This window comes from Peromyscus maniculatus, chromosome 9 (genome assembly GCF_049852395.1).
Source record: "Peromyscus maniculatus bairdii isolate BWxNUB_F1_BW_parent chromosome 9, HU_Pman_BW_mat_3.1, whole genome shotgun sequence".
In the NCBI taxonomy this organism is placed as follows: domain Eukaryota; kingdom Metazoa; phylum Chordata; class Mammalia; order Rodentia; family Cricetidae; genus Peromyscus; species Peromyscus maniculatus.
Genome location: NC_134860.1, coordinates 71,197,578 through 71,209,928, shown reverse-complemented (window position 1 = coordinate 71,209,928; position 12,351 = coordinate 71,197,578). Strand labels below are relative to the sequence as shown.

At 35.9% G+C, this 12,351-nt stretch overlaps 1 protein-coding gene across 4 annotated transcripts in view; it reads left to right on the top strand.

Moving 5' to 3' along the window:
* Positions 1 to 12,351, top strand: part of Rb1 (RB transcriptional corepressor 1) — a 143,094-nt gene that overhangs the window by 53,882 nt on the left and 76,861 nt on the right. For all 4 annotated transcript variants that reach the window (XR_013042521.1, XM_076545358.1, XM_076545360.1 and 1 more), the window contains exons 9-12: positions 1,172 to 1,249; positions 6,507 to 6,616; positions 7,556 to 7,633; positions 10,579 to 10,666. Coding sequence is in view for 3 of the 4 variants with exons in the window: in XM_076545358.1 (XP_076401473.1) it covers positions 1,172 to 1,249; positions 6,507 to 6,616; positions 7,556 to 7,633; positions 10,579 to 10,666 (354 nt within the window). In the remaining variant the exon portion in view is untranslated. The remainder of the gene's footprint in view (positions 1 to 1,171; positions 1,250 to 6,506; positions 6,617 to 7,555; positions 7,634 to 10,578; positions 10,667 to 12,351) is intronic.

Genomic DNA, 12,351 nt, shown 5'->3' with positions numbered 1-12,351 from the left:
TTATGCACACATAGTAATTACTTATTTTCTCCAAGAGTCTAGGGTTTGAAATTGAAAGGATTCTTACAAATAATGCACCCCACTACTTTGTAGTAATGAGTAAACATATTTCCAGAGACTGGTTGCTCGTTACCTACTGATCCTTTGCTAAAGTTTAGAACATCTCACACAGAGTCTCTGTTCATTTTAAAGATTCTTTCTCTCATAGTTTATTTGTTGAAATTTTGTCTACAATTCATCTCACCAGATGTGTGAAGTGTTAAATCTTTAAAATTCTAAGTATTAGAAACATTTCCAAGATATGTATGCCTTACCACTGTGGTTCTTACTAATGTCATGAATATGTATCTCTTGTGTTTATATTAACTTTATATAGAAACCTAAATGGTTGCTTTTCACCTTTCTAGAATCACAAGTTACCACATATAAATAAGCTGACAGTTATAGCTGAAATAGTGCTATCTCAATTCTGCTGTTTAGTAGTAAGGGAACAGATAGTAGTAAGTTTTTCTAATTACCTGGATTTTTTGTACCATAAGTAGTTACATTTTCCTTTGAGGATTAGGATAAATAAAGTTTTCATCTTAAGGAATTTGTTCTTAGAATTTAGAATGTTTACATAGTTATAATTCAATTATACCTAATAAAAACTTTAGTATTTTATTTGACAATTGGTTAAATATAGCATTTATGGATATATAACTGTTGGTTAATTATACTAATTGATTAACTACTAAATATCCCAGGTAAGTGTGGACTAATTAGAATACAAATGTACTATTTGTTAGGAAGAAAAATCAGTAAGTGTAGACTAATGTTTGGAAAAGAAAATTAGTAAAAGAAGAGCAGTGATTAGAAATTCTGCAGTACACTGCACTTGTGGAGCAGCCAGTGATCTGTTCCTGAGGGTCACTTTAAAAGCTTGGTTTCAGTGCTCCTTATGCAATAGATCCCATTTCATTAACAGTCTTCCACTATTTTATGCTCAGAAATCTGTATTTAAAAGTAAATAATTTAACAATTATAAATCAATACCATTAGTTTGAATGTACTGGAAATGTCAGTTAATACTTTAGTGTGAACAGTTACCAAGACTAGACTTTGTTTTAAATATTAAAATATCTTATTATTGTAATCTTAGATGTATATATTTGAATGCTATATTTTTCAGGTGAAAAATGTTTATTTCAAAAATTTTATCCCTTTTATGAATTCGCTTGGAATTGTATCATCTAATGGACTTCCAGAGGTAATTTGAAATAAAGTTCAATTAAAATTAGTATGGTTTGTTTAAGACTTTGGGGAAGCGGGATTATTGTTTACATTTCCTAACATAAATTTATTGTATGTCAGTTGTTTATTTCTCAAAATAAACCTAGCTGAGTAGAAATGTAAAGTTAACATTTCTATGGTAACAGAGTTTTTTGTTTATTTGTTTGGTTTGGTTTTGGTTTTGGTTTTTGGAGACAGAGTTTCTCTGTGTAGCCCCAGCTGTCTTGGAACTCACTCTGTAGACCAGGCTGACCTCAAACTTATGAAATCCGCCTCCCTCTGCCTCTGGAGTGCTGGGATTAAAGGTGTGTACCACCACTGCCCAGCAAGGTTTTTGAAAACATAGGTTCAAAAGTATAAGTAAACATGATTTTATCAGAAGGCATAGAATTAGAAAGCTAGGCTGCTGGTTCTTTTACTTGGATTGTTAGCTAGTTCTTTTTTAAGAGTTCACTTAGTATTTGTTATGTGTTCAGTGTGTCAAGTGTTGTGCTAGATAATGTAGGTACAGAGATTCACTTTCAGTCACTATCCTTAAGATGCTAGCGGAGAGGCAAATTAGGAAGTAGAACCCTGCAGGAGGAGCCAGGTTGGTGGTGCAGCCCTCCAACAATCTAGTACCCAGAGCACAGGGGATCTGGGGTTAACGTTGGAGGCCAGCCTGCTGTTCTCATTCCTTCTCTCTTCTCTCTTCTCTCTCTCTCTCTCTGTGTGTACAAAACAAGAAATCAGTGAAACAGAGTTGACAGTTGACTTTTTGAAAAGATAAATGAAATGAAATAGACAAACCTTGAGCCAAATGAACCAGATGAAAGACCCAACTTAATAAAATTAGAGATTTAAAAGGAAACATAACAGACATCAACAAAAATCAGAGGACCATTAGAGCACCTTTGGAGACCAATATTCCAGTAAATTGGAAAATCTAGAAGAAATGGATAAATTTCAAGACATACATGACTGAAAAATGAAACCAAGAGTATATAAGCAGGTGTATCACAAACAGTGATCCCGAGCCAGTAATAAGTCCCTCCACTAGAAAAGCTCAAGTCTGGATGGATTCACTGCCGATTGCACCTATGCTCCTTACACTATTCCAGGACTCAGGGAAGGAAGGAATGCCACCAAGATACCAAAACAAAATGAGAATACATAGCTTCTTCAACAAGTGACCTGGGAAAGCTACACGTAGAGTGAAATTAGACTCCTGCTTCAAATCATATAAAAACAAATGAAACTGTATCAAAGATCAGAAACTGAAGCTTCTACAGAAAAACATAGGGAGAATACTTTAAGGTAAAGGTATGATTATTCTAGGAAAAAAGACTCCAATAGCTCAGGAATTGACTGAGACTAAAAGGCTCTGTATAGCAAATGAAACTGTTGAATGAAGAGAAACCTATGGAATGAGAGGAAATCTTGGGAGCTATAAATCTTTATGTAGCTAATATATAGATTTCTGATAGGAATATAATTAGTCTAGTCTTGATGGAACCAATAAGAAGGTCCTGAGAAAATTAAAAATGAAACTACTATACAACCCACCTGTATCACTTCTGGATGTATGCCCCAAAGACGCTATGCCAGCATACCATAAAAATCCTTGTATATCCATGCTTGTTGCTACTCTATCCACAATAGCTAAGTAGAATCTCAGTCTAGATGTCTATCAACAGGCAAATGGATAAAGAAAATGTGATCTCTATACACAGTGGGTTTTTAGAAGCCTTTGGAGAATGAAGGTATCTATGCTGTTTGTAGGAAAATGGCTATAACTTGAGATCATAATATTAAGTAAAATAATATAGACTCAGAAATATTTAGATTATAATGTATTAGTGATTAATTGTGAGTTACCAGCAATGCATCAGTGTCTCATTAAGGAAAGAAATAAAAACACTTCTCCTTGGAGTTGCTTAACCAAGAGGAAGTCCAGATTTGAATTTTCTGCTTCACACTGTGTCTTCCATACTTTTGTCTGTTGTATGCATCTGAATCTGTGCCTGCCTGAAGGCTGTCCAGTGAATCAGTCTGTCCTATGTGTCTGTTTGTTTCTGTATCTGTAATTGTGTATGTCTGTTGTTTGAGCTGTGTATGTGTCTGTATGTGAGTGGTATCTGTCCCCAGAAAAGGGCTTTACTCTGTTTATCGAACAGCGTAGAATGCATCACACAGGGAAGGAATGGGATACTTGACAAACATCTTTAACAGAGTATTACAAGGGATTAAGTCACTGGCTCCAACTAATCACAGCTGACCCAGATAAATACATTGTTTATCAACCAATATTCATAAATGGTTGCTTTGAAAATTTGTTACAGATTTTAAGAAGTTGTTTTCAACTTCTGTATTTGCTGCTTTCAGTAAATGATACATATGAATTATCTAGGTTAGAGGCATGGAAGTGTATGTAACTTAAAATTGCAGCTGTGCATTGTAAAAGTTGATTACATGGTAAATCCAAGGCAAGTAAGGTTGTTTATTAGTTATAGTTTCTCTTACAGGCAGGTTAAGCAAAAGTTGGAGTCCAGTGGGCTAGCAGTCTTAATTTGTAAGGGACCTGAAGGTGTATTATTAGCCTTGGCTATGAGGTCCAGCAAAAGTTCCAGTCTCTTAGAATATAAGAGATATTGTATTACCACACAGAAAAATGAAGAAGGATAATATTGGTTCCTTTTTTGGTTTATTTGAGACAGAGTTTCCCTGTGTAGCTCTGCTGTCTTGGAAATCACTCCATAGACCAGGTTGGCCTCAGACTGAGAGATCCACCCATCTCTGCCTCCTGGGTGCTGTGATTAAAGGCATGTGCCACCACTGCCCAATTGCATAGTTGGTGTTTTTTTTTTTTTTTCCTTAAACTCTTTACTTTTAGCTCTTTGGAGGCCCACCACTCAGCTTTCAAATAATCACATGAAGACTTATTCTTTCTTATGAATGCCCGGCCTTAGCTTGGCTTATTTCTAGACAGCTTTTCTTAGCTTAAACTATTCTGTCTACCCTTTGCCTCTGGGCTTTTACCTTTTTCTATTTCTGCATATCTTTCCTTTCCTCCTTATTCTGTGTCTAGCTGTGTGGCTGTGTGGCTGGCCTCTGGCATCCTCCTCTCCTCCTTGTCTGACTCCCTCCTCTTCTCTTTTTCTCCTGTTTATTCTCTCTGCCTGGCAGTCCCAACTACTCTCTCTCCTCCCTTGCTATTGGCCATTCAGCTATTTATTAGACCAATCATGTGTTTTAGACAGGCAAAACAACACAGCTTTACAGAGTCAAACAAATGCAACATAAAAGAATGCAACACATCTTTGTATCATTAAGCAAATAAACCACAGCATAAACACATAAAAAACATCTTAAAATATTATTCCATAACACAGTTGAGACTTTGTCTTTTAGGAGTCTTATTCCTACCTTAGGCATTAGGAACCACGCTGTTCTGAACTCTGAAGAGTGTTAACATTCAGGATAATCCCCCACCCCTTTATAGTTTCAATGGATACCTTAAGAGAAACTTTACATTTTCAGTTTTGCACATATAATTGCCAGTCAGATGGTTGTTAGTTTGTGTTTCTCCAAGGTAGGGCAGGAGCGGTCACTAGTCTTATCTGGGCATTGATAACCATTCTGCCAAGTTTACTTACGTAGGGAAACATACAATTTGCATTTTTGCATTTCTTCTACCATTCTTTTTATAATGCAGTTTTTGTTCCCTGGAGGTTAAACATTGACTATGAAAGCCACAGAAAGGCCTAGATAGTGTGGCTCTGTGGTAGAGTGCCTGTCTAAGCATGTAAAATGTCCTGGGCTCTATCCATAGCACTTGAACAATAACAAACCAACCTAGGCAGAGAACCCTTCGGAGTTAAGGGCTTGATTTAGTGGTAGAATGTGTGTTTACTGTGTGTAAGACTCTTGGTTCTTCCCTAACAACAGAACGGGAAAAAAAGTCATAGCAGACTGTTGAACACTGGGTTTTAAATCATGATAATAAGAAGAGATCAGAATCAAGAAATTGTTTATAGTTTCTAGCAATTGAAAAGGTATGATAGAAAGTAAATTGTAAAATTATGTTAATTAGGCGTTTTAGTTACTTTTCTGCTGTCATGACAAAACACCGTGACCAAGGAAATTTGTATAAGAAAATGTTTCATTTGGGGTTCACAGTTCCAGAGAGTTAGAGTTCATTACCACCCTGGTGAAGAGCATGGTGGCAGGCAGGCAGGCATGGCCCCAGAGCAGTTGGTGGAAGCATATATCTGCATCCAAAAAAAAAAAAAAAAATCCAGGAAGCCGAGAAAGCTAACTGGGAATTGTGTGGCTTTTAAAACTTCAAAGCTCACCCCAAGTGACACACCTTCAGCAAGGCCACACTTCCTAATCTTTCCCAAACAGTTTACCAACTGAAAATCAGGTATTAAAGTATATGCTCTTATGGAGGCCACTGTCATTCAAACCATGATATTAGGATACTTAATTGGGCTAATTCTCTTGCCAAAGATATTAAACTAAAAAGAACAGAGTGTACCAAAGGGTTTTAAAAAATTGTTTAAAATTTACAATTGAGAGGGTTTATTGGGTTTGGAGAAATGCCTTATTTTATACTGAGAATATAGTAGAATATTGAAAGTGAAGGATATATGTCATGCTTGAAGAATCTTAGCAGTTAACTAGTTAAGAATAAGATTGGGACTTTCAGTGAAAACACTGAAATGTGTTATTTTTTTTTAAAGCACTAATATGACCACAAGTGAAAAGTTCTACTTAAGACACAAAAATATTTTAAAAGGTTATGTAAAAGTACCTTCATACTATTCATATAATCATATGCCTCTATGACATAAATGGATTTTTTATTTAGATGAAATCCATAAAATAACTCCTTTTATTTGCCAGTATTCCAAAATTCAAAAAATCTCTAAAATGTTAAATACTTTTGGTCCTAAACATGTTATATCATAGATGTTCAACCTTTGATGAATATTTGTGTTGTCAGCACTGTTTTGTGGTATTTGATGACCCTTGTCTAGCTACATTAAATTCTAATAAGTGCAGTATATATATACAATAGTAAAGAAATATTGAAGTTTACTGTGTAATATTCCATAGTTCACTTTTAGACAGGCCTTGCTTTGGATGTGGACTCAGTATGTGCTTTAAAATTAAATGTACATTTTACAAAAGTTCCTTAGTGAAATCTACTTGTGTATTCTAAGGATAATTGCCAGTTTCTTTCTTTTGAGGTTGAAAGTCTTTCTAAACGCTATGAAGAACTGTATCTTAAAAACAAAGATTTAGATGCAAGACTATTTTTGGATCATGATAAAACACTTCAGACTGATCCTATAGACAGGTATTGCAATGACATTTTTATATATTGACATGCTTTTTATATAGATTGTATATAGATTAATAATTACTCAGATATGTTACATAGATTTTTATTAATTTAGAGATCTTTTAACATCTTTTATAATAGATTATCCTCAAATGTCTTCATGTAGTGCAATGGTAGTACTCTAAGCATACAGTTTAGTAACAAATAGTGTGACTTATAACTACAACAATTTTCTGGGTTTTCTTTCTTTCTTATTTTGGTTATCTAGATAACTTTTTAAATGTGTACCAAAAGAAAATGATTGAACTAATTAGTTTACTTAAGTGGTGTCTCTTTCATTATATCCTTTTTATCCACTATTACCTTGTTGATATTAAAAAAAAAATTTTAAAGAAGAATATTCTCTTGATTTACCAAGTAAGATTCTTAAGATAGGGAATGGCTGAGAGTATTACAATTTTTAACTAGTCATATGTAAAGATAATTTGACTCTTTATAAAGAATTATTTTATTGTGAAATGAAAAAATGTAATTTAGAAATTAAACATAGTAAAATCTTTTTAGTTTTATTTAAGTAGAAATGAAGTCCTTGGACAGCATAGTGCACTGAAAAAATGTCAGCTGCAGTGTTTTAAGATCCCACATAGCTTGGCGGTTAACACCACCAGCCAGAAAACATTTTCTACTTTCCAGAATGTTGTACTCAATGTTTGGTATACCACTTTGCTGTAAACCTGTGGAAGGAGACCCATTTTTAAGAATAACGGTGAAAAAAAATCATTCAGGCAGCACTTGGGTCATTATTCCAAAGCACTTATCTTACTGAGAACGTGTATGATGCTCAGAATAACAGGAATTCTTAATTACTATTATTTATTACTAATCAGTAACTGCTCTTTGACCCATAAACTCAAGTTTTAAATTTCAGTATGAATTACTTTACTTATCATTTAGTTTTGAAACAGAGAGGACGCCACGCAAAAGCAACCCTGATGAAGAGGCAAACGTGGTCACCCCACAGACTCCAGTTAGGTATGCATTTTCCTCGTTCCAGCTCTCATCATCATTGTTTATTAAGGGCTGTGTAAGTGCTTCAGACTTGTTTGACTTGGTATTTGCACAGCATGTAAATATTTTATGACTTGCTTAGGTTACAATATTACTTGTTTGTATTTATATATAAGGAACATAACCCAAAATGTGTGTTCCATCTCAGAAACAAAAAACCATCAGTATTTGATGTTGCATAACCTAGAGTTATTTGTATGTCCCTTCCTCACTCATATCCCACTTTAGAAATCGATTACCAGATGTAGCTGCATGCTCCAGAGCATCTCTTAAATCCATGTGCTTCCCTCTATTTCTCTCTACTCTCATCACCTTTATGCAAGACAGTGCTCTTTGTCTAGATTTTGTGCAATACCCGTCTGATCATTCCCTTTGTGTCTTACAACGGTAGCTTTCCCTACCAAGAAATCTATTCTCCACAGAGTCCCCAAATAATATTCTATGAATGTAAATCAAATCATGTGTGTTGGTGGCTGCTCAAACGCTCTGGTTACTTCTAGTTGCATTTGGAATACAAAGCAAATTTCTTAACCGTCCTTAAGACCTTACGTGACCAGGTTTTTGTTGCCTGGACAACCTCATCTTGCTCTTGGTTACTCTGTTTTGGCCACATAACATTGGTCTTCTTTCAGTTTTTGAACTGTTAGCACTTTTGTACTTGAAAGCCTTCATACTTGGCATTCTCTATTGAAATTCTTCTTTCTATACACTCTTCCTTTATGTTCATAATATAACTATAAATCTGTATATAACTATAAATCCATTTACATGTTTGTGTTTTTCACATAAACCAGCAATAGCCTTTAAATTTGTTTCCTATAGATCATGACTTTTCTGTTGACAGTTTTAATAATCAAGACCCAGCATGATGCTTGGTGCATTGTAAACAAGCAGTGATCCATTTCAAATGACTGTGACTTTGTAAACAGTCTCATTTTCACACCAGCTTAACAGTGCACTTAAGGTCAAGTTAATGAAGTCACACAGATGATATGAAATTATATTTCAATTGAATTTTACTGAGAGGTAGTAGTACATGAAAAGGCACTGAAATGTGGCACAGTTGCTCTGTATTGATTGTAAGATGAGGGAATGAAGCATTAGGAATAGAAAACAGGTATTGTTATGCCATTGTCACATACTGTACTTGGTGCATGATATGCCCTGTGTTTTAAATGGATGGTAAACATGAATATGGATAAAAATAGACTTGATTTCTCAGATAAGAAGTGTTCTTTTCCCCCTTGTTTGCCTATGGATCAAATAGAAGGCGTTGTTCATGCTAGACAAGCCCTCTGTCATTGAGCTACACCAATCTGGCCCAGACTTTATTTTTATAATCTTGCGTATCAGTGGTTCATGGGGGAAGACTAAGTCCAGAACAGCTTAGGAATAGAGCTATCAGTCTATCTTAGTGCTTAGAGGAGCGTGCAAATTAGAATAACCCGAGGAACTCTTTTCATTCTGCGTGCCTCTGCCTTTTATTCTTAGTGAGTGACGGCCTGGAGTAGTTCAGCTGAGACATTCCAAAGAGCTGAACCAAATGAATAGTGGTTGGAATGAAGGAGTAGGAACCAGGTTGATAAATGTGGTGGATTCAATTTTAGTGTATCTGTCTTACAGCATTTATGTAGATCTCTAGTAAGCAGCAGGATGTAAAGCACCCATAGATCAGGAAGTTATCAGGACAAGTTAAAAACAAAAGTACCCACATCTGCCCAAAGAGAGGAAGTGTAGCAGCAAGAATAGATGGTAAAGGTTGACTTCTGAGGAGTGCTGTCATAGGAACTGGATAGAAGTTAGGCTGCAGTGAGCTGGTATGGCTTGGGAGGCGAGAGCATAAAGCCAAGAATCTGAGGGAAGGTGCTATGATCAAGACAGAACAAGTGTTTGAGTCAGTTGCTTCAAGGAAGTCTGCAATCTTTTGTTTTTAGTAGTTAGTCATTTGTGGCATTAGTCATTATGATTTGGATTTATCTATAGTAGCTATAGAAAATGTAATGTGTGAAAGTTGAAGTATAGAGAAGCCTGGCTAAGAACTTGACATGTTTTGTATTATTTTTAAATCAGCCTTCTAGCCCTAAACAATCTGTGGTTTTTTGCATCCTTATGCAATGTCTCAAACATCCTGCTACTATAAAACTGGAACACTTATCTTTATTATATACTACACACAAGTGTGAGTCTGCATGCAAAACTATAGAACTGTGGAGGTCCTGAGAGATTGGGCAAGTTTTATGCTTCAGCAAAAGTGACTTTTAAAAATTACTCAGGACTTTACTCTTCTTCTTTGAAGATCTCTGTTTAAAAAAAAAAAGGCGCTTTCTATTCTTCATTCGAATTTCTGAATATCTTACTGTCTTTATTTGAAAGTGTGTAATATTTAAAGACAAGCATAGTGGTCCTCTCTTCTAATCTAATCTCCAGATTTTGGAGGAGGCTGAGTCAAGAGGGTTGTTGCAAGTTTGAGGCTAGCCTGTACTACATAGTGTCTTGGAGAGTGGGGAATTGACACTTGTAATATAGTCTTGAAAGAATAGCATTTTTATGCCAGTTACCTATGCATATAATATGAAAATTTAAGGTATATTTTCCTGAAAATTCATTAGTTAGAAGAATAATTCTCTATCAATAATAATATTGACAGTTTTATTAGTCGGTGTATCAGTTCTATTGTTATACTTATTGATAATACTTTTCTGAAAGGTTTAAGTAAAATGTAATTATTTTAAGCTGCAACATGGTAAGGGGTTTTTATTTTATCTAAATAAGGTCTTATTTTAGGGAACTTCAAGATAAATTGACTACACAGTGTGTTAAAAGATGTGCTTATGTGATAGCTATATTTCATTTTTTCTTTAATTTTTTCCCTTGTTGCTTAATGCTTCTTCCTGTGTTTTTTTCTTTAGGACTGTTATGAATACTATCCAACAATTAATGGTGATTTTAAATTCTGCAAGTGATCAACCATCAGAAAATCTGATTGCCTATTTCAATGTAAGCTCTATATAAATCACTTTTTTTGTGATATCTTGAAAGAAACTTGAAATTAGAAGCTAAAGTACTAAGTATATTTTAAAACACCTATCTTCCATATACCATGTACTTATTTGGTATTTTATCTGTTGCTTTTTGAGCCTCCCCAGATTTGATGATTATTTTATTTAAATATTGTTAGTTTTAGTTTTCTTATGTTTACCATTTTCCTTGCAACTTAGACATTCACCTCTGAGACACTTTCTTTTTCCATTCTCTCTCTCCCTCTCCCTCCCTCCCTCCCTTCCCCCAGAGTTTCACTAAGTAGCCATAGCTGGCATAGAACTGATTCAGAGACCCAGCCTGCCTCTGCTTCCTGGTGATGAGATCACAGGTGTGTGCCACCACACCACACTTCTTTTCCTCTTTCCTCTTTCCTTTTTCCTTTTTTTTTTCTCATTTCTTTTTCTTCCTTCACATATGGTATATGGATCTCTCTGCATGTATGTGTGTTCATGAAGGCTAGAGGTCACCATCTGGCATCTTCTATAGCTCTTCATTTTTAAAGACAGACTCTCTCACAGAACTTGGAGCTCACCAATTGCTATACGACTACTCAGTGAGCCCCCAGGATTGGGTCCTCTTGTCTCTACCTCCCACTCTAAGATAACAGGCGCATTCTGCCACATCAGGCTGTTTATGTGGGATCCAAGCTTAGGTTCTCATATTTACATGACAAGCGCTTTACCCACTGAGCCATCTCGCCAGTTCATCTTTTCTTTTCTTTCTGTGGGGGACCTGCCCCCACTTTACTGTGGGTACTCCTGAGGAGAGAGGGATAAGAAAATACCAGATAGAAAGAGAGACCTAGTTGACGAGAGGAAAGACAGAAACACAGGATAGCTTCAGGAGGACCTGGGTCAATATCCAACGTCCCAGAACTTTATTCCAAAGTGCTTTTTATAACAATGCCAAGAGGCGAGGCAAAAGACCTCCCCCTTGCTAGATACAGCCAAGTGTAGACCCATCCAAACCTAGTAACCATGCCTGTGGTCCAATCATCCTCTTATGCAGCCCTGCTGGGTAAAGCAAGCCCAGATTCTCTGACCCTGAGTAATTTGGGCCTCTACATCTCTCTTTCTCTCTTTTTGACTACTGCTCAGTATGTACGTTTTTTATTATTTATTTTTATGTTAGCATACAAAGTAATGAATTTCATTATGTCATATTTATACACATGCTTCACTCTATATTGTAATTTATCTACCCCTGGAGTCTCCTTGCTGCACCCCTTCCCATTAGTTCCTCCTTCTGCTTTCACATTGTATGTTTTCCATTGTCTCTCCACCCGTTTCCCCTTCCCTTAAGATTCCGTCCTTTCTCATCAAGGTCTCCTTTCTTCTTTCACACCACCCTCCCCCAATTTAAATCTAGCTTCTACATATGAGTAAGCAAAAGTACACTTATAGGTTTCCTGATCGGGCTTATTTTGCTTGATATAATGATCTCCAGTTGCATCCATTTTCTGACAAATATGATTTCTTTTTTATAGCTGAATAAAATTCCATTGTGTCTATGATAGACATCTACATTGAGTTCATTTCCTAGCACTTGCAAATAGTGCAGAAATGAACAAGAAGCAAGTGTCTCCTGTGAGCTGCCCTGGAGTCCTCTGGCTATGTACCCAGGAGTGGGACAGCTCGGTC